The 22,816-nt window shown below is 48.1% G+C and overlaps 1 protein-coding gene across 10 annotated transcripts in view; it reads left to right on the top strand.

Annotated features, from left to right (window-relative positions):
• nek2 (NIMA-related kinase 2) overlaps positions 1–22,816 on the top strand; it is a 109,447-nt gene that overhangs the window by 5,802 nt on the left and 80,829 nt on the right. For 3 of the 10 annotated variants that reach the window (XM_072508594.1, XM_072508575.1, XM_072508584.1), the window contains one exon: positions 5,492–5,559. The exons of 5 other annotated variants lie outside the window; for them this stretch is intronic. In XM_072508594.1, coding sequence (XP_072364695.1) covers positions 5,537–5,559 — 23 coding nt within the window. In that variant the 5' untranslated portion in view covers positions 5,492–5,536. Of the gene's footprint in view, positions 1–5,491; positions 5,560–5,790; positions 5,942–22,816 lie in introns of those variants that run through there. 2 more of the 10 variants (XM_072508547.1, XM_072508540.1) reach the window with 2 other exon arrangements.

The following is a 22,816-nucleotide window of genomic DNA, read 5'->3' as shown; positions in this document are numbered from 1 at the left end:
TCCTAGAAAGTCAAGGAAAGGTTGCCACTGTTGGAGAACCCCAGCAAGGACCCTCTCAAGGCAAACTATTCGCTCCAGGCTGAGGAACCCAGCCATGTCACTAACCCAGGTCTCCACACTCGGGGGTTTCGAGTCCCTCCACATTAACAATGGGAGGTGATAGTTAAGGGACTAGCAAGTCCTCCGGGCTACCATGGAGGCAAAGGCCAACACCTCGGCCTCTTTCGCTTCCTGCACTCCTGGATCCTCCGACACTACAAAGATCGCTATTGTTGGACTCGGCTTCACCCGCGTGTCCAAAATCCTGGACATAGTCCTTGCAAAGCCCTGCCAAATTCTTTAAGCGTCGGGTATGCCCAAAACATATGGACATGGTTCGTCGGACTCCCTGCACATCTCGCGCACCTGTCCTCCACCCCAAAGAACTTGCTCATTCTCGCCGTCGTCATGTGACCCCGGTGTACCACCTTAAATTGAATTAAACTGAGCCTGGCACATGATGCGGTTGAATTCACCCTGCCTAGGGCATCAGTCCACCGGCCCTCATCTAGCACCTCGCCTAGCTCCTCCTCCCACTTGCCCTTCAACTCCTCCACTGAGTCATCCTCTGCCTCCTGCAGCTCCTGGTATATGTCCGACACCTTCCCCTCTCCTACCCAGATGCCAGACACTACCCTGTCCTGTATTCTTCAAGGGGGTAGCAGCGGTTTTCTGAGAAAGTCCCGGACCTGGAGGTATCTGAAAGCATTTTCCGGGGGCAGGCCAAACTTCTCCTCCAGCGCCTTCAAGCTAGGGAAAGTCCCATCCTTCTAATGCCTGCCCTTTACCAGCCTTGGAACCCCCCGTCTATCTTGCCCAGAGCAAATCTATGGTTGTTCCGTATCGGGGTCCAAACTGAGGCCCCCTCCACCTTCCTGTGCCTTCTCCACTGACCCCAGACCCTCAGTGCCGCCGTCACCACCGGGCTTGTGGTGTATCATGCCGGCGTGAACGGCAGCGGTGCCATTACCAGTGCCCCTAGGCTGGTGCCTTTGCATGATGCCGACCCCCCCTCCATTACCCATTTCCTAATCATGGCCACATTAGCCGCCCAATAGTAGCTACAGAAGTTCGGCAGAGCTACCACATTCCCCCACCCCCCCGCTACGCTCCAAGAACAGTCTTTTGACTCGCGGGGTCTTGTTTGCCCTGTTCACCCACTTGAAGAAAGATTTGGGGATGAAAATGGGGAGGCACTGAAAAACGAACAGGAATCGGGGAAGAACCGTCATCTTCACAGTCTGCACTCTTCCCGCCAGGGAAAGCGGGAGCATGTCCCACCTTTTGCTCTACAAGTCGAGATAAATTGAGCCTGTGTAGGGCGTCCCAGTTCCTAGCCACCTGTATACCTAAGTAACGAAAGCTTCTCTCCACCATCTTGAGCAGGAGCTCTCCCAGTCTCTCCTCCTGACCCCTAGCGTGGATTACAAACAGTTCACTTTTCCCCACGTTCAACTTGTACCCCGAGAAGCTCCCAAAGTCTCCCAGGATCCGTTTGACCTCCCCCATCCCCTCTAGTGGGTCCGAAATATACAATAGCAGGTCATCCGCGTAGAGGGAAACCCGGTGGTTCCCCCCCCCCCCTCCACCCGGACCAGCCCCCTCCAGTTCCTTGAAGTCCTCAGCGCTATGGCCAGCAGCTCAATTGCCAGGGCAAATAGTAACGAGGATAGGGGGCACCCCTGCCTCGTCCCTTGGTGCAGCCTGAAATACTCCGACCTCAGCCGGTTCATGGACACACTTGCTACGGGGACCTGATACAGTAGCTTGACCCACCCTATGAATCCCTCCCCGAATCCAAACCTACTTAACACTTCCCACAGATCTCCCACTCCACCCTGTCAAAGGTCTTCTCTGCATCCATTGCAGCCACTACTTCTGCATACCCTCCCTCCGAGGGCATCATAATAATATTCAGGAGCCTCCTCACGTTTGTGTTCAATTGCCTGCCCTTGACGAAACCCGTCTGGTCCTCCTCGATCACTCCCGGGACGCAGTCCTCTATTCTGGTGGCCAGAATTTTTGCCAGCAGTTTGGCGTCCACATTCGGGAGCGATATCGGCCTGTAGGACCCACATTGAAGCGGATCCTTCTCCCTCTTCAAAATGAGCGAGATCAATGTCTGCGACATCGTCGGGGGGAGGGTTCCTCGCTCCTTTGCCTCGTTAAAGGTTCTTAGCAGGAGTGGGCTCAGTAGCTCCAAGAACTTCTTATAAAATTCTACAGGGAAGCCGTCCGGACCCTGGGCCTTGCCCGACTGCATACTTGCTAGTCCCTTAACTATCTTCTCCAACCCAATCGGGGCCCCAGTCCCTCCACCCGATCCTCGTCCACCCTTGGGAACCTCAATCGATCCATAAATTGCTTCATCCCTTCCCCTCCCCTCAGGGGTTCTGACTTGTACAGCTTCCATAAAACTCCCTGAAGACTTAATTGATCCTCTCTGGGCTCAACACCGTATTACCTTCCGTATCCCTCACTCCCCCGATCTCCCTGGCCGCCTCCCTCCTGCGAAGTTGGTGCGCCAGCATCCTACTTGCTTTCTCCCCATACTCGTAGACTGCCCCTTTCACTTTCCTCAACTGTGCCTCCGCCTTCCCCGTGGTCAGCAAATCGAACTCCGCCTGTAATCTCCGGCGCTCCTTTAGCAGCCCCCCCTCGGGGGCCTCCGCGTACTTCCTGTCCACCCTAAGCATCTCTCCCACCAGCCACTCCCTCTCCGCCCTCTCCCTCTTCTCTCTGTGGGACCTAACAGAGATTAACTCCCCTCTGATGACTGCCTTCATAGCCTCCCAAACCGTTGTTGCTGTTACCTCCCCTGTGTCATTTGTTATCACATAGTTCTGAATGCTCCTCCTTATCCGCCCACACACCTCTTCATCCACCAGCAGCCCCACATACAGTCTCCAGAGAGGCCGTTGACCCCGCTCCGCCCCCAGTCGCAAGTCCACCCAATGTGGGGCATGGTCCGAGACCGCAATGGCCGAATAATCGACCCACTCCACCCTCGGGATTAACGCCCTGCTCAACACAAAAAAGTCAATCCGCGAGTAGACTTTATGTACGTGGGAGAAAAAGAGAGCTCCTTCGCCCTTGGCTGCGCGAATCTCCACGGGTCCATGCCCCCCATCTGATCCATGAACTCCCACAGGGCCCTGGCCGCCGCCGGTCTTTTTCCCGACCTGGACTTAGACCGGTCCAGCGCCGGATCCAAGTCCCCTCCCCATGATCAAGTTACTTGACTCCAAGTCTGGGATTTTACCCAACATGCGCCTCATGAATTCCGCATCATGCCAGTTCGGGGCAACACCACCCAGGCCCCCTGTAGCTTGCCACTCACCATTATGTACCTGCCGCCCTTGTCCGCCACAATGCTCCCTGCCTCAAATGCCACCCGTTTATTAACCAGAATTGCCACCCCTCTGGTCTTTGAGTCTAGCCCCGAGTGGAACACCTGTCCCACCCATCCCCTCCTTAACCTCGTTTGGTCAGCAAGTTTTAAGTGCGTCTCCCGCAGCATGGCCACGTCCGCCTTCAACCCCTTTAATTGCGAGAACAAGCGGGCCATCTTGACCGGCCCGTTCAGGCCTCTCACGTTCCATGTGATCAGCCTGGGCAGGGGGTTGACCCCCCCCTGCCGACTAGCCATCTCCCTTTTTCGGCCAGCCATGTGCCCGTGCCCCCCGTTCGCTCCAGCCCTCCCGCCGGAGGCCCCCCAACCCGACTCTCTATCTATCCCCAACAGTTGGCTCCCCTTCAGTCAGCAAAGCAGCACCCCAGCCCCCCAATCCCAACCCCCCGTGCCAAGCACCTGCTTAGCACTGATTTTCCCCACCATTATGCTTCCGTAAGTCAGCTGACCCATGCTGACCCCGGCCGCTCCCGCCTCGATCTCCAAACTTACTATTGTCTCCTCCTTCGGGCCCCCAACCCACCCTTCCCCACAGGGTAAGATCCTTCCCTTGCAATGGACAACACAATCTGGGCATTCCCCCGCCCTCTGAAACAAAAACAGGAAAAGAAAAGCAAACAATTTAAATTCTACTAACAATCTTACACCAGGCCAACACCCGGTTACGCATCTCCACCAGCGTGTTTCACCCACATGCAGATGCCCTTTAGTTCAAGTCCAGCTTTTCGTGCTTAATGAATGTCCACGCCTCGTCCGGCGTATCAAAATAATGGTGCCTGTCCTGGTACGTTACCCAAAGTCTCGCCGGATGCAGGAGCCTGAACTTCACCCCTTTGCTGTGGAGGGCCGCCTTAGCCCGGTTGAATCCCGCACGCCTCCTAGCTACTTCAGCTCCCAAGTCCTGGTATATGCGAATCTCGCCGTTCACCCACTTACTGCTCCGTTCCTTCTTTGCCCAACGCAAGACACGCTCCCTGTCTGTGAAGCAGTGGAACTTTATCACCATCGCCCTCGGTGGTTCGTTCGCCCTAGGCCTCCTCGCGAGGACTCTATGCGCTCCATCCAGTTCCAAGGGCCGAGGGAAGGCCCCCGCGCCCATCAGCGTCCCCAGCATTGTAGTCACATAAGTGCTCGCGTCCGCCCCCTCTGCACCTTCAGGGAGGCCCAGAATCTGCAGGTTGTGACTCCTAGACCTATATTCGAGGTCATCCAGTCTCTCCTGCCATCTCTTGTGTAAGGCCTCGTGCGCCTCCACCCTGATCACCAGGCCCAGGATCTCATCCTCATTCTCAGATACCTTCCTCTCCACCTCTTTAATCGCCTTCTCCTGCACCTTCTGAGTCTCCCACCATTTTTTCCATGGAGGCCTTCATAGGGGCCAGCATCTCCGTCTTCAACTCTGCGAAGCAGCTCCTCAGAAAGTCTTGCTGCTCTCTTGACCACTGGGCCCACTCTGCTTGGTCCGAGCCGGCCGCCATTTTGTCCTCCCAGACCCGCTCCGTTCGCTTCCCCGCAATTGCTCTTTTAACAGCCCCGCCCCTGGTTCCCTCCATACAGCAGTGGGGGGAACCTCTCCAGCATCCTTTCCCACGCCGGTAATCACCGTCCAAGTGCTATTGCCGCCCCGTTTAAAGGCCCGAAACTCCAATCCCGGCGGGAGCTGCCGTGTGCGCGACCTATTCGGACATGGCCGCTACCGGAAGTCCGTAGGAGTCCTTGTTGTCGAGCTGCTCCAGGGATGAGTGTAGGGCCAAGGAGATAGTGTCTGCTGTGGACCAGTTGTGGCAGTACGCGAATTGCAGTGGATCACTGCATTCTGGAAGTGTGGAGTTACTTTAGGACAAGGTGAAGATGACTTTATTAACTGTAAACGACTGGGGGATATCCTGTGGTCGTGAAAGATGATCTAAAAATGACAATCTTCAATCAGCGTTGATCATCCAATGTTCTGACCGTGATACATTCTAACCAAATAACAAATGGCATGGAATTTACCTAATAAATGTTGGGTCTCTAATTGAGCATCTTTGTTATTTTTAGCACCTGGCAGCAATAGTGTGAGAAGCTCAGTGAAGCAGGTCACTTATGGTAAAGAGGGGAATCCAAAGGTGAGAGGAAATTTGATTTCAAGAGAGCTAATAGTAACTCACTGAAATTGTACTTATTATTATTAGTGATGCTGATAATATTTTGATTATCTGTAATGAGTAATCCTATAACCTGTTGATATTTATTCTGAAACTACAACCAGAATCTGCCCAAATGGCACAAGATGAAGTCAGACTTCTCAGTCAATGCCACTTTTTGTCTGCTGTGTCTCACATACTTCTCTGATACAGAAGATTCCGGATTCAAGCTTCACTGTAAAGATGCAGCACGAAAATGTAAAGTGACAATCCAGTGATATTCTGAGGGAGAACTGCCTTTTCGGAGGTGCCATCTTTCAGATAAGGCATTAAACTTAAAGCAAGGCTCCTTTTCCCTTCTCAGGTGAACATAAGAGTTTCCATTGCACTATTTTGAAGAAAAGTGATGGGTTCTCCTTGATGTTCTTGCTAATATTTAACCCTTAACTAATACATTTAAAACAAATTATTTTGTCATTGTCATATTGCTGTTTGTGAGACCTTGTTGCTTGCACCTTGACTGTCTTCCTTCCTACATTACAATGATTACTACACTTCAAAAGTACTTCAGAGGCTGCAAAGTGCTTTGGGACGGCCTGGGGTTGTGAAAAACACTTTATAATAAATTATTTTATTTTTCCCTTCGACATTTGTAAACCATTCAATAAAGGGGAGTTTCCAAAGAGTAGTAAAGAAGACAGTGCAAGAGGAAGCTATTCAGCTTCCAATGCTACACCTGTTCCCTGTAACTCCACTACCGACAGATTATTTTATGGTTCTCCATTTCAAATATTTAATCCATTCCTTTGTAAACAACGTTCCACCTCAAGAACAATTTGTGACATTTAGTACTTTTTAATAGCCTTCAATTCAAAAACCTTCCTTCTCCCTTCCTCTTTGCATCTTTCAGTCCCAATTCTCAGTATCTGGATGCTTGATCCCCATTCACCCTTCAGTGGAAACAATCATTTTATATTTACCCATCAACATTTCACCACTCATTTACTGCTGCTCTTCTCTCAGTGAGCCTCTAATGCTGAACCTGTATAAAGCTCTGATGAGGCAACCACTAGAGTATTGTTACAATTCTGTTCGTCACTTTAGTAAGGATGTGAAGATTCTTCAGAGGGTGCAAAGGAGATTCACCAGAATGGTCCTAGGTATTTTAGCAACTTGGTTACAAGGCTGGATAAGCTGTTGTTGTTCTCCTCAGAGTAAGGGAGATTAAGGGGAGTTTTGATACAGGTGTACAAAATTATAGGTTTAGATAAGGTTGACCAAGAAAAACTGTTCCCATTAGTTGATGGTGCAAGGACCAGGGGACACAGTTTAAAGTTTGGGGCAAAAGATGTGAGGAATAATATTTTTACATAGTGAGAAGTAATGACCTGGAACTCACTCACCCATGAGAGTGGTAGAAATGGAGATGAGAACTGATTTTTTTTAAAAATTGGATGGACGCTTGTGTGCGAAATAAGCTGATTGGGCTACAGGAATAGAATGGGACTGATTATATTGCTCTTCAGAGAGCCGACTTGACAGGCCAAAGAGCCCCCCCTTCTGTGCCAGAACAACTTTATGACTATGCATTGGTGTTGCTCCCAGCTCTGTAGCAAATGCTGGCTCCAAGCCTACCCCACTCTCCAGTCACTCTTCGTTCCTTTACCACTGTTTGACTCCCTGCACCCACTGCACCCTCTTTCCCTATCATTCCTGGCACAACTCGCCAGACCAGGCTCTCCTGGGCAGTGAGGGTGGTGCAACGTCACTTAGATGAAAGCTTCTGTGTGGCAGCAACTGTTGAATTCATAGAGCTGTGAGTGGGATAGTGGTGGGTGTTGCTGCTCTGGCGAGAAATTGAAAGCACATCAATCTCCTCAGCTGCTAGCAGTAGCAGCTGAGAGGGTTGACAAACCTCAAAAAACGAGCCAGAGACTAACAAATAGGCATAGTAAAGCGAAACAAACGCTCAACCACATTTCATATACATCACTTTTATGGCCTGTTGCAGGCTCAGAAGGTGTGGCAAAGATATGTGCAAAGCAGTGGTGTTCAATTATGTATGCCGTGGTTTCTTCTCCTGGAGTCTTAGAAAAGGCCAAGTCGAGAAAATGTTCAACATCAGCTGCACCAGATGTAGTGAAACAGATTTGGGTAAAAAAAAACATATTTTACTTCTGTATTTTTTTTCAAAGAAAAATTCTTTAGGGTACTGTGGACAAGAAAAAGAGGGCTTCACAATTTAGTTTCAAATTTTACATAACAGGACACAGGCAGGAAGTAGTCACATATGGATATTTACTACAGGCTATTGAATTATTACAATCAACAACAATGGCAAAACCCCAGAAACATCTGGGATGTCTTCAGCAAAGGAGTAAGGAACAGTAGATACCAGAGATTACATTTCTTCTTTTGGCTTTCAGCCAGGTAGAAGTTATTTTCACATTTCCTTTTTAGGGGCTCTCCCCTGTCCAGAAAGTGGCAACTTATATTCTATATGCATGGGCCATGTAAATTGTGTGCTTAATTATATCATCAGGATGTCAAGCCAACTGATTTTGTGCTAAAGGGTGGAAATTGGATTAAGCCTGTTTTCAGCTGAAGAAGGGGCACTGTACTTGGAATGCACATTCGATCACTCAAATAAGAACCCTAGTTAATTAAAGGAAATATGTGGGTTGCCAGTGCTCTTGTTCATTGGCAGTTTGCCTAAAGGGTAGGGTATGGGGAGATTATAACAGTTCACTTTGCAGTTGCTCTTTGAAGGCAGCCTGCAGCTCTTAAAAAGGAGGTGTAAATTAGGTGTAGACCTACAACTGAATATTGTAAAGAAAAATGGCAGGCTTGGAAGAAGCTGCAAGCTCTACCATCTGTTTATTGACATTTCTTATGATGTTACGTTATTAGATAGTTATATTTTTGACTTTTTAATTCAAGGTGAAGCAGAATAATGAAAAGAGACTGGTTCTCATAGATCATAGAATCTACAGTGCTGAAGGAGGCCATTTGGCCTATCACATCTGCACCAGCTCTTGGAAAGAGCACCCTACTTAAGCCCACACCTCCACCCTATCCCCATAACCCTGTAACCCTACCTAACGTTTTTGGACACAAAGGACAATTTAGCATGGCCACTCCACCTAACCTGCACATCGTTGGATCTCAAACCTAGGTCTTCCATAGAAAATTAAGAAAAGAAGGGCGACATGGTGGCGCAGTGGTTAGCACTGCTGCCTCACAGCGCCGAGAACCCAGGTCACTGTCCGTGTGGAGTTTGTACATTCTCCCCGTGTCTGTGTGGGTCTCACCTCCACAGTCCAAAGATGTGCAGGGTAGGTGGATTGGCCATGCTAAATTGCTGCTTAATTGGGGGGAAAAATGAATTAGGTACTTTAAATTTATTTTAAAAAATCAAATTAAGAAAAGAGCAAACAGTGAGGAGCGAAGACCCGAGTTACAAACCTCCATCCACTAGGTCCCAGGTCCAAAGGAGGAACAGGCCACCGGCCCATCAAGGAACAACACATCCTCTCGGGGACACTAAAATAGCCATGAGGCCCAATGTTAAGAAGATCCTATCCCGTAAAGGGGGGGGGGGGGGGGTCATGGGACATAGGAAGAGTCAACCCTGCTCCACCCAGCAACAAATGAAACCACCCCAACAACCAGGACCACTCAGTAAAAAAAGGGTAGGGCCACCTATCAAATAGGCCTGCCTACCATAGCACTGAGCCCTGCTATCATAGCATCACCCAAGTTAGTTTGGGAGTAAACCTAGTAAAAGAGAGGGACACAGCTGAAGCCACACCTCCAGGGTAAGTCATTGCCCACATGAGTGCCAGACCCAGTCACACCCGGCTTTCCCTAGGTGCGTTGTATGGATCCTTCCTGTTTATTCCCTGTCTATTCGCTTATTTCCTCTTTTATTTTTGCTGTTACAATTTTGATCTATGGATGATTTATGGACATGTGTCCTTAAGGCAGCGTGTATCTTTAATTCAAGCAGAAAAAAGAAGTGGCCTGTGCCTTTAATTCAAGCAGAGGATTTCAGGAGCAGGAGAGACCACTGCCAGTTTGTGCTTGTTCAAACGGGATCTGGGGACCTTCCAACCCCAATGACAGAGATTGGCTGGGGTTCAGTTTGATTGATTTGGATTGTGGACAATGAATTGGCCCAAAAGACTGTACTCTGCTGGGTAACAGATGATGATTGGATCTGATTCCACTGAAATGTTTTCAAAATCACGCAGTTCTAGTTTGGTTTCAGTTTTGGTTCTGGCAATGTGATGTACGGATCGAACTAATTCTCTCCCAAAAAGATCCAGCTAAACTCTCTTCAGAAGGCCACTGTGAGGGCTGACTCTCCAGCAAGTCTGGGCGCTGTTCTCTTGAGACTGCAGAGACCTGAAATCAAACCACAGACTGGGAGCAAGGTTTGAAGTGAAATTAAGTGTCTCTCCAGAAAGGTATAGACCTGAATGTGAACCTCAAGCTGAAGGCCCAGTTTGATAAGAGCTGAAGTGTCTCTCCTGAAAGCCTGCTGCCTGCAAGTACTACATTCTCTTCCTGAATGAATGACTGTAAAGAAGACTGTTACCAGCAATAAACCAGAGACTTTAATCAGCAAGCATGCTAAAGAACCATCATTTGAAGCGAAGGCTCTTATCTTTTAATTGTCATCCTTACTATTTTTTACCCCTCTGTGTCTGACTGTCTTATTTGTAGAGGTAGAGGGTGGGACAGTTGAAGTGGGTAGTAGGTATTAGCTTGTAATTACTGCATATTTCATCATAGTTCTTGGTGTAAATAAACAGTAATTGTGTTTCACCGTACAAACCTGATGACTGTAATCATTGGGCGGCCAAAGGCCAAACACTTTGGGAATTTGAATAAGAATTATTGGTTAATTTACTTGTGTTGTGACTCTGGGGCATGTGGGGCTGGAATTGACCACACACTTGCCCAGGGTGGCGTTACACCACTCAGAGAGCATCCCCAATTCCTTGGGGACAACAGGATTGCCGATCATGGTGCCGGGCCTGGCCTAGCCTAGCATTGTCACAAAAAGAATCTCAGGAGAAACTAACCCCAGGAATTTCCATGCAGCCCCACCCAGTCCAAATTAGGACAAGGCTCTCGTCCTCCCGCCACCGCCGAACCCAACCCAACCGAACAAAAAAGGATATACAAATTGGCCTTAGCCAATGGGGATCCCCAGCACTTAGGAAGGAAAACTGTCAAGACACCCACATTGCGGAAGCCCTGGGAGGGAAAGCTGGTTCCCCCCCCCACCGCCCCATACCCAGGGGCCCCAAAGCACCCCACCAGGCCAATCCAGAACCAATGCCACATCCACCCAGATGGGAGAAGAGAAGAAGACCCACCGGGGAGGGGACACCCAGGCGGAGCATGGAGACTACCTTTATATAAAGGATACTCAAGGCCAGCCTCGTCCTCAGCGAAATTCCAACAGCACCGAAAACAGCCAGAGAAGGGAACCCATATCAGGGGAAAAGACTGACTCGACCCAAGAGAAGAGTCAAATTTACCCAAAAACAGAAAATCCTGGACAATCTCAGCTGCTCGGATAGCATCTGGGGGAGAGAGAAGGGAGCTAATATTTTGAACCTGGATGACTTTGTCTAAGGTAGAATTGGAAATGGGGTCAGATTTATACTGTTGTGGGGGCGTTGGCGTGAGCAATGGGGCTGGATAAAGGGCCAGCGATAAGTGGAGATTGACAAAGATGTCGTGGACAAAAAGACAAAGGGAATGTAAATGGAGTGATCAAGGCTAGGAATGGTGCTAATGCTGGCACATTAAGAGATTAAAATGTGTTAATGGCAGAACAAAGGTAAGCAGTGTATCAAAGGACAACTAGGAGCAGGTAACAGTTGGCCCAAGTAGGATGGAGGAAGGGGGGACAATGGTGAGGGAAGAATGGAATTATGGAAGAAATGAAAATTAATTGATAAAACAAAGAACATTTCAGCACAGGAACAGGTCCTTCGGCCCACCAAACCTACCCCGATCCAGATTCCTTAGTTAGACCGACTACTTATTGCCCAAATGATCTGTATCCCTCCATTCCCATTCTCCATGTGTCTATCTAGATACATCTTAAACGTTGCTATTGTAACTGCTTCCACCACCTCCACTGGCAATGCGATCCAGGACCCACCACCCTCTGTGTGAAAAACATTTCCCGCACATCTCCCCTAAACTTTCCCCCTCTCACCTTGAACCTGTGCCCCCTTGTAATTGAGTCTTCCACCCTGGGAAAAAGCTTCTGACTATTCACCCTGTCTATACCTCTCGTAATTTTGTACATCTCAATCAAGTCTCCCCTCAGCCTCTGTCTTTTCAATGAAAACAGTCCGAGTTATTCAACCTTTCATAGCTAACACTCTCCAGACCAGGCAACATCCTGGTGAACCTTCTTTGCACTCTCTCCAAAGCATTCATGTCCTTCTGGTAGTGTGGTGACCAGAACTGCACGCAATATTCCAAATATGGCCTAACTAGAGTTCTATACAACTGTAACATGATCTGCCAACTCTTGTATTCAATGCCCCGGCCAATGAAGGCAAGCACGCCGTATGTCTTCTTGACCACCTTATCCTCCTGCCAGTCCCTTCTGACAGTCCCTTCACTATCTCCAACTCCACCCATCTTAGTGTCATCTGCAAACTTGCTAATCAGACCACCTACATTTTCCTCCAGATCATTTATGTATATTATAAACAACAGTGGTCAGAGCACTGATCCCTGTGGAACACCACTAGTTACAGATCTCCATTCTGAAAAACTCCCTTACACTGTTACTCTGTCTCCAGTTGCCAAGCCAGTTCTTTATCCATCTAGCTAGCACCCCCCAAATCCCATGCGACTTTATCTTTTGTACCAGTCTGCCATGAAGGACCTTGTCAAACCTGACTAAAGTCTATGTAGACGACATCCACAGCCTTTCCCTCATCAATTAGTTTTGTCACCTCCTCAAAAAACTCTTATCAAGTTGGTAAGACAAAAGATGACAGGGTGAGGCAGATGTTAGCAAAGTGCCGAGGACCCAGGTTCGATCCCAGCCCTGGGTCACTGTCCATGTGGAGTTTGTACATTCTCCCCATGTCTGCGTGGGTCTCACCCCCACAACCAAAAAGATGTGCAGAGTAGATGGATTGGCCATGCCAAATTGTCCCGTAATTGGAAAAAAAAATTGGATACTCAAAATTTATTAAAAAAAATAAATGACCTTCCCTGCACAAAACCATATTGCCTATCTCTGACAAGTTTGTTCGCTTCCTAATGTGAATAAATCCTGTCCCTCAGTATCTTATCCAACAGAGGAGGCAGTTGCATAGTGGTATTGTCGCTGGACTAGTAATCCAGAGATGCAGGATAATGATCTGTGGACCCGGGTTCGAATCCCACCACGACAGGTGATGGAATTTAAACTCAATAAAATATCTGGACTTAAAAGTCTAATGATGACCATGAAACCATTGTCTGGTTCACTAATGTCCTTTAGGGAAGGAAATCTGCCACCCTTACCTGGTCTGGCCTACCTGTGACTCCAGACCCACAGCAATGTTATTGACTCTTAGATGCCCTCTGAACTGGCCAAGCAAGCCACTCAGTTGTATACAAAAACACAAAAGGAATGAAACCGGACGGACCACCTGGCATCGAACCAGGCACTGGAAACGACAACGGCAAACCCAGCCCTGCAAAATCTTCCTGACTAACATCTGGGAGCTTGTGCCAAAGTTGGGAGAGCTTACTCACAGACTAGTTAAGCAACAGCCTGACATAGTCATACTAACAGAATCATGTGGACAGTGTCCCAGACACCACTATCACCATTCCTGGGTATGTCCTGTCTCACCAGCAGGACAGACCCAGCAGTGGTGGCAGCACAGTGGTATACAGTCGGAGGGAGTTGCCCTGGGAGTACTCAATGTTGACTCTGGCCCACATGAAGTCTCAGGTCAAACATGAGCAAGGAAACCTCTGCTGATTACCACGTACCGGCCACCATCAGCTGATGAATCAATACTCCTCCATGTTGAACACCACTTCAAGGAAGCATTGATGGTGGCAAGGGCGCTGAATATGCTCTGGGTGGGGGACTTCAATATTCATCACCAAGAGTAGCTCGGTAGTACCACCACAGACCAAGCTGGCAGGGTCCTAAACGACATAGCAACTAGACTGGGACTGAAGCAGGTGGTCAGGGAACCAACAAAAGGAAAAAAACATACTTGACCACCTCCTCATCAATCTGCCGACTGCAGATGCATCTGTCCATGATAGTATCGGTCGAAGTGACCACCGCACAGTCCTTGTGGAGATAAAGTCCCGTCTTCACATTGAGGATACCCTCCATCGTGCTGTGTGGCGCTACCACCGGGCTAAATGGGATAGACTTCGAACAAATCTAGCAACTCAAGACTGGGCATCCATGAGGTGCTGTGCCATCAGCAGCAGAATTGTATTCAACCACAATCTGCAACCACATTACCAGGCATTTCCACCACTCCACCATTATCACAAAGCCAGCGGATCAACCCTGCTTCAATGAAGACTGCAGGAGAGCATGCCAGGAGCAACATCAGGTGTACCGAAAGATGAGGTGTCAACCTGGTGCCAAACAGAAGAAGCAGCAAGTAATAGACAGCTAAGCGATTGCACAATGAACAAATCAGATCTAAGCTCTGCAGTCCTACCACATCCAGACGTGAATGGTGGTGGACAATTAAACAACTCACTGAAGGAAGTGGTTCCACATATATCCCCATCCTCAATGATGGAGGAGCCCAGCACTTGTGCAAAAGACAAGGCTGAGGCATTCGCAACAATCTTCAGTCAGAAGTGCCGAGTGGATGATACATCTCTGCCTCCTCCGGAGGTCCCAAGCATCACAGATGACAGTCTTCAGCCAATACGATTCACTCCATGTGATATCAAGAAATGACTGAAGGCATTGGATACTGCAAAGGCTATGGGCCTGACAATATCCTGGCAATAGTATTGAAGACTTGTGCTCCAGAACTGGCTGCACCCCTAGCCAAGCTGTTCAAGTACAGCTACAACACTGGCATCTACCCAGCAATATGGAAAATTGCCCAGGTTTATCCTGTACACAAGAAAGAGGACAAATCCATCCAGCCAATTACCACCCTATCCATCATCAGCAAAGTGATGGAAGGAGTCATCAACAGTGCTATCAAGCGGCACTTAGCACTGCTCATAGACGCTCAGTTTGAGTTCCGCCAAGGTCACAGCTCCTGACCTCATTGGTTCAAACATGGACAAAAGCTGAATGCCAGATGTGAGGTGAGTGATTGCTCTTAATATCAAGGCAGCATTTAACCGAGTATGGCATCAAGGAGCACTAGCTAAACTGGTGTCAATGGGAATCAGGGAGAAAACTCTCCATTGGTTCGAGTCATATCTGGTACTAAGGAAGATGGTTATGGTGGTTGCAGGTCAATCATCTCAGCTCTAGGACATCACTGCAGGAGTTCCTCAGGGTAGTGTCCTCGGCCCAACCATCTTCAGCTGCTTCATCAATTACCTCCCTTCCATCATAAGGTCAGAAGTGGGGATGTTTGTGGATGACTGCGCAATGTTCAGCTCCATTCGCTGCTCTTCAGATAATGAAGTAGTCCATGTCCAAATGCAGCAAGACCTGGACAATATCCAGGCTTGGGCTGACAAGTGGCAAGTTACATTCACGCCGCACAAGTGCCAGGCAATGACCATCTACAAGAGAGGATCTAACATTCAATGGCATTACCATCGCTGAATCCTCCGCAATCAACCATTGATCAGAAACTGAACTGCACTAGCCATATTAATACTGTGGCTACCAGGGTTGGTCAAAGGCTAGGAGTCCTACGGCGGCTAACTCACCTCTTGACTCCCCAAAGCCTGTCCACCATCTACAAGGCACAAGTCAGGAGTGTAATGGAATACTCTTCACTTGCCTGGATGAGTGCAGCTCCAACAATACTCGAGAAGTTCAACACCATCCAGGACAAAGCAGCCCGCTTGATTGCTCCCCCTTCCACAATTAGTGGCAGCCACGTGCACCATCTACAAGATGCACTGCAATAACTCACCAAGGTTCCTTCGACAACACCTTCTAAACCCACGACCACTACCATCTAGAAGGACAAGAGCAGCAGATACTACTTGGGAACCCCACCACCTGGAGGATCCCCTCCAAGTCACTCAACACCCTGACTTGGAAATATATTGCCGTACCTTCACTGTCGCTAGGGCAGCATCCTGGAAAACCCTAATAGCACAGTGGATGTATCTACACTTAAGGACTGCAGCGGTTCAAGAATGCAACTCACCACCATCTTCAGAAGGGCAATTAGGGATGGGCAATAAATGCTGGCCGAACCAGCGAAGCCCACACCCATAAATTAATTTTTTAAAAAGCTTCCTCACCACTAATGTCAGGCTCACCGGCCTATAATTACCTGGATTATCCCTGCTTCCCTTCTTAAACAAAGGGACAAAATTGGCTATTCTCCAGTCCCCTGGAACCATACCATGGGATTTTCCTTGACCCTGCTTGCCAATGACATTTAATGGCTCATTTTAGCTCTCCTAACTCCCCTTTCGAGTTTGTTCCTACTTTCCCTGTATTCTTTCAAAAGCCTAGACCTTATGTATGCTTCCTTTTTCTTTTTGACTAGTCTCACAATTTCCCCTGTCATCCATGGTTCCCTAATCCTGCAAATTCTGTCCTTCATTTCCACAGGGACATGCCTATCCTGAACTCTAATCAACTGGTCTTTAAAATTAAAATTAAAATGGGGTGAAGGTGGAGGAGAGAGTTCATAGTCTGAAGTTGTTGGATTTAATGTTAAGTCCAGAAGGCTGTAACGTGCCTAATCGGAAGATGAGATACTGTTTCTCCAGTTTGCACTGGGCTTCACTGGAACATTGCAGCAGGCCAAGAACAGACAATTGGACATGAGAGCAAAGAACAAAGAAATGTACTGCACAGGAACAGGCCCTTCGGCCCTCCAAGCCCGTGCCGACCATACTGCCCGACTAAACTACAATCTTCTACACTTCCTGGGTCCGTATCCTTCTATTCCCATCCTATTCATATATTTGTCAAGATGGCCCTTAAATGTCCCTATCGTCCCTGCTTCCACTACCTCCTCCGGTAGTGAGTTCCAGGCACCCACTACCCTCTGCGTAAAAAACTTGCCTCGTACATCTACTCTAAACCTTGCCCCTCTCACCTTAAACCTATGCCCCCTAGTAATTGACCCCTCTACCCTGGGGAAAAGCCTCTGACTATCCACTCTGTCTATGCCCCTCATAATTTTGTATACCTCTATCAGGTCGCCCCTCAACCTCCTTCGTTCCAGTGAGAACAAACCGAGTTTATTCAATCGCTCCTCATAGCTTATGCCCTCCATACCAGGCAACATTCTGGTAAATCTCTTCTGCACCCTCTCTAAAGCCTCCACATCCTTCTGGTAGTGTGGCGACCAGAATTGAACACTATACTCCAAGTGTGGCCTAACTAAGGTTCTATACAGCTGCAACATGACTTGCCAATTCTTATACTCAATGCCCCGGCCAATGAAGGCAAGCATGCCGTATGCCTTCTTGACTACCTTCTCCACCTGTGTTGCCCCTTTCAATGACCTGTGGACCTGTACTCCTAGATCTCTTTGACTTTCAATACTCTTGAGGGTTCTACCATTCACTGTATATTCCCTACCGGCATTAGCCCTTCCAAAATGCATTACCTCTCATTTGTCCGGATTAAACTCCATCTGCCATCTCTCCGCCCAAGTCTCCAGACAATCTAAATCCTGCTGTATCCTCAGACAGTCCTCATCGCTATCCGCAATTCCACCAACCTTTGTGTCGTCTGCAAACTTACTAATCAGACCAGTTACATTTTCCTCCAAATCATTTATATATACTACAAAGAGCAAAGGTCCCAGCACTGATCCCTGTGGAACACCACTGGTCACAGCCCTCCAATTAGAAAAGCATCCCTCCATTGCTACCCTCTGCCTTCTATGGCCTAGCCAGTTCTGTATCCACCTTGCCAGTTCACCCCTGATCCCGTGTGACTTCACCTTTTGTACTAGTCTACCATGAGGGACCTTGTCAAAGGCCTTACTGAAGTCCATATAGACAACATCTACTGCCCTACCTGCATCAATCATCTTAGTGACCTCCTCGAAAAACTCTATCAAGTTAGTGAGACATGACCTCCCCTTCACAAAACCGTGCTGCCTCTCACTAATACGTCCATTTGCTTCCAAATGGGAGTAGATCCTGTCTCGAAGAATTCTCTCCAGTAATTTCCCTACCACTGAAGTAAGGCTCACCGGCCTGTAGTTCCCGGGATTATCCTTGCTACCCTTCTTAAACAGAGGAACAACATTGGCTATTCTCCAGTCCTCCGGGACATCCGCTGAAGACAGCGAGGATCCAAAGATTTCTGTCAAGGCCTCAGCAATTTCCTCTCCAGCCTCCTTCAGTATTCTGGGGTAGATCCCATCAGGCCCTGGGGACTTAGCTACCTTAATATTTTTTAAGACACCCAACACCTCGTCTTTTTGGATCACAATGTGACCCAGGCTATCTACACCCCCTTCTCCAGACTCAACATCTACCAATTCCTTCTCTTTGGTGAATACTGATGCAAAGTATTCATTTAGTACCTCGCCCATTTCCTCTGGCTCCACACATAGATTCCCTTGCCTATCCTTCAGTGGGCCAACCCTTTCCCTGGCTACCCTCTTGCTTTTTATGTACGTGTAAAAAGCCTTGGGATTTTCCTTAACCCTATTTGCCAATGACTTTTTGTGACCCCTTCTAGCCCTCCTGACTCCTTGCTTAAGTTCCTTCCTACTTTCCTTATATGCCACACAGGCTTCGTCTGTTCCCAGCCTTTTAGCCCTGACAAATGCCTCCTTTTTCTTTTTGACGAGGCCTACAATATCACTCGTCATCCAAGGTTCCCGAAAATTGCCGTATTTATCTTTCTTCCTCACAGGAACATGCCGGTCCTGTATTCCTTTCAACTGACACTTGAAAGCCTCCCACATGTCAGATGTTGATTTGCCCTCAAACATCCGCCCCCAATCTATGTTCTTCAGTTCCCGCCTAATATTGTTATAATTAGCCTTCCCCCAATTTAGCACATTCATCCTCGGACCACTCTTATCCTTGTCCACCAGTACTTTAAAACTTACTGAATTGTGGTCACTGTTACCGAAATGCTCCCCTACTGAAACATCTACCTCCTGGCCGGGCTCATTCCCCAATACCAGGTCCAGTACCGCCCCTTCCCTAGTTGGACTGTTTACATATTGTTTTAAGAAGCCCTCCTGGATGCTCCTTACAAACTCCGCCCCGTCTAAGCCCCTGGCACTAAGTGAGTCCCAGTCAATATTGGGGAAGTTGAAGTCTCCCATCACCACAACCCTGTTGTTTTTACTCTTTTCCAAAATCTGTCTACCTATCTGCTCCTCTATCTCCCGCTGGCTGTTGGGAGGCCTGTAGTATACCCCCAACATTGTGACTGCACCCTTCTTATTCCTGATCTCTACCCATATAGCCTCACTGCCCTCTGAGGTGTCCTCTCGCAGTATAGCTGTGATATTCTCCCGAACAAGTAGTGCAACTCCGCTTCCCCTTTTACATCCCCCTCTATCCCGCCTGAAACATCTAAATCCTGGAACGTTTAGCTGCCAATCCTGCCCTTCCCTCAACCAGGTCTCTGTAATGGCAACAACATCATAGTTCCAAGTAGTAATCCAAGCTCTAAGTTCATCTGCCTTACCCGTAATGCTCCTTGCATTAAAACATATGCACTTCAGGCCACCAGACCCGCTGTGTTCAGCAACTTCTCCCCGTCTGCTCTGCCTCAGAGCCACACTGTCCCTATTCCCTCGTTCTCCCTCAATGCTCTCACCTTCTGATCTATTGCTCCCGTGCCCACCCCCCTGCCATACTAGTTTAAACCCTCCCGTGTGACACTAGCAAACCTCGCGGCCAGGATATTTATGCCTCTCCGGTTTAGATGCAACCCGTCCTTCTTATACAGGTCACACCTGCCCCGGAAGAGCTCCCAGTGGTCCAGATAACGGAAACCCTCCCTCCTACACCAGCTGTTTCGCCACGTGTTTAGCTGCTCTATCTTCCTATTTCTAGCCTCACTAGCACGTGGCACAAGGAGTAATCCCAAGAGTACAACCCTCGAGGTCCTGTCTTTTAACTTTCTGCCTAGCTCCCTGAACTCCTGCTGCAGGACCTCATGCCCCTTCCTGCCTATGTCGTTAGTACCAATATGTACAACGACCTCTGCCTGTTTGCCCTCCCCCTTCAGGATTCCCTCTACCCGTTCGGAGACATCCTGGACCCTGGCACCAGGGAGGCAACATACCATCCTGGAGTCTCTTTCACGTCCACAGAAGCGCCTATCTGTGCCCCTGACTATAGAGTCCCCTATTACTATTGCTATTCTGCGCTTTGACCCTCCCTTCTGAACATCAGAGCCAGCCGTGGTGCCACTGCTCTGGCTGCTGCTGTTTTCCCCTGATAGGCTATCCCCCCCCGACAGTATCCAAAGGGGTATATCTGTTCGAGAGGGGGACAACCACAGGGGATTCCTGCACTGACTGCCTGCCCTTTCTGGTGGTCACCCATTTCTCTGCCTGCACCTTGGGCGTGACCACATTTACATAACTGCGATCTATGACGCTTTCCGCCACCTGCATGCTCCTAAGTGCATCCAATTGCTGCTCCAACCGAACCATGCGGTCTGTGAGGAGCTCCAGTTGGGTGCACTTTCTGCAGATGAAGCGATCCGGGACGCTGGAAGCCTCCCGGACCTGCCACATCTCACAGTCAGAGCACAGCACCCCTCTAACTGACATTGCGTCAATTAATTAAAATTAAAATTTGTCTTTTTTTAAATACTTTTTTTTTAAATTTCAAAGTTACTGTCAACTATCTGTTTCCTAGCACTAGATTTCTAATAGAAATGCGATAGCTAACTATAATACTCTCCGATCTCTGGCTTAGATATCCTCTAAATTATAATTAAGTTATTATGTTTAATTAGTTCCCAAATAATCAAATTTTTTTTAAATTTAGGTTAGAATCCCAACCAGCCACTCTGGCCACAGCTTTTCTGTGATGTCACTTCAGTTTCCCCCCCGACACACACAATTTGAAAAAAGGTATAAAAGTAAAAATAAGTAAAAATCACTTACTTACCTTCTTACCTTCTGAGTGTCTTAGATGTTCTCAGGTTCTCTCGCTGACAGAGACTGCTCCTCCACCTCCGAACCTTGACCTGCACAATGCTAATAATATAATAATAATATAATATGGCACTTACCTTACACCAATGGGTCTTATTATTAGGTTAGAGGAGGAGGGCGGGTGGGAGACACTACACGGGTAGTGTCTCGGGTTTCCTCTCCACCAGAATTTATTGGTTGGGGGGCGGGGGGGACTTGCCAGAGGTCCGCGGGTCGAACTTCCGGTTCCCGCCTTATATAAAAACAAATAAAACAGAAAAGAAGAACAGACACGGGACCAGGCAAGGCTTTTTAAATTCACTACTCACCTCCCAGAAGGTCCCTGCGCACCGCTGCCGCCGAAATCCAAAGGTCTGCTCCTGTAAAGGTAAGGCTTTTTAAATACACTACTCACCTCCAAGAAGGCCCCTGCGCACCGCTGCCGCCGAAATCCAAAGGGCTGCTCCTGTAAAGGTAAGGCTTTTTAAAGTAAGTACTCACCTCCCAGGAGGCCCCTGCGCACCGCTGCCGCCAAAATCCAAAGGGCTGCTCCTGTAAAGGTAAGGCTTTTTAAATACACTACTCACCTCCAAGAAGGCGCTTTACAGGAGCACCGCTGCCGCCGAAATCCAAAGGGCTGCTCCTGTAAAGGTAAGGCTTTTTAAAGTAAGTACTCACCTCCCAGGAGGCCCCTGCGCACCGCTGCCGCCGAAATCCAAAGGGCTGCTCCTGTAAAGGTAAGGCTTTTTAAAGTAAGTACTCACCTCCCAGAAGGCCCCTGCGCACCGCAAGGTGGTGAGTTGAAATGGCAAGTGACAGGAAGGTCTAGGTCCTGCTTGCGATGGACCGAAGATGTTCTGCAAAGCGATCACCCAGTCTGCTCCAATGTAGAGTGGACTGCATTGGGAGCAGCAAATGCAATAGACCACATTGAAGAAGGTGCACTGAAACACTGCCACACCTGAAAAGAGTGTTTAGGCCCTTGGATAGAGAGCAGGGGGTGGTAAAGGGGTAGGTGTTATATACTGCGATTGCATTGGGAAGGCGCTGTGGGAAGAGGGTGAACTTTTGGCAAAATGCTGACGGGGGAGTGAGGGGAAGAAATGTTTGATGGGGGCATCATGCTGGCGTTGGCAGAGCTTGCGAAGGGTGGTTCTTTGAATGTGGAGACTGGTTGGGTGAAAAGTGAGGACAAGGGGTGGAGTGATATCATGGTTGTATTGTAATTCACCAACTGACCACTAGGAGTTTCATTAGTGAATGTTAGAATCAGGTGACTTCAGACTGACTAGGGAACTGAGAGAGGCGCATGTTCATACTGTTATTCATCTGCTTTTTGTATATATTTGACCCACAGTTAAAGTTAATAAATCATTTATAGCTTTAGCTACAAGTGTTCTTGTCATATAAATCAGGCAATACGACAAGAACATTACATGGTACCAGGGTTGGATGGTATTAAACACTGAGAAAAACTATCAGCCTGCCACGAGTCCACTGAGATTTGAAGATTTTGCAGACTGCAAGAATGAACCACATGGAGTCATTGAAGCCAATAAGTCTCAGATTTCATGGTAATGTGGACAGCAACTGACGTGTGTTTGAACAACAATTTAATCTGTTTCTTATTGCACTATATTTAGGAGATCAATCAGATTCGCATCAGGTTGCGATGCTCCCAACAGGAGCAGGGCCTGAAGCAATTGTTGTGTTAATACGTTTAAATTTGCAAACGATGAAAATAATAAAAATTTGAATGAAGTAATTCGAAGATTTGATGAACATTGCACCTCCAGAAAGAGTGAAATTTATGAACGCTATGTCTTTAGATCACGTTTACAGAAGACAATATAGTTCATAGGTCATTGCAGCACTGATTTAAAGTTAAAAGCTAAAACCTGTAATTTTTCTGCAGTGGTATCTTCCATGAT

This window comes from Scyliorhinus torazame, chromosome 1 (genome assembly GCF_047496885.1).
Source record: "Scyliorhinus torazame isolate Kashiwa2021f chromosome 1, sScyTor2.1, whole genome shotgun sequence".
Classification (NCBI taxonomy): domain Eukaryota; kingdom Metazoa; phylum Chordata; class Chondrichthyes; order Carcharhiniformes; family Scyliorhinidae; genus Scyliorhinus; species Scyliorhinus torazame.
This window is presented reverse-complemented; position numbering and strand designations above follow the sequence as displayed.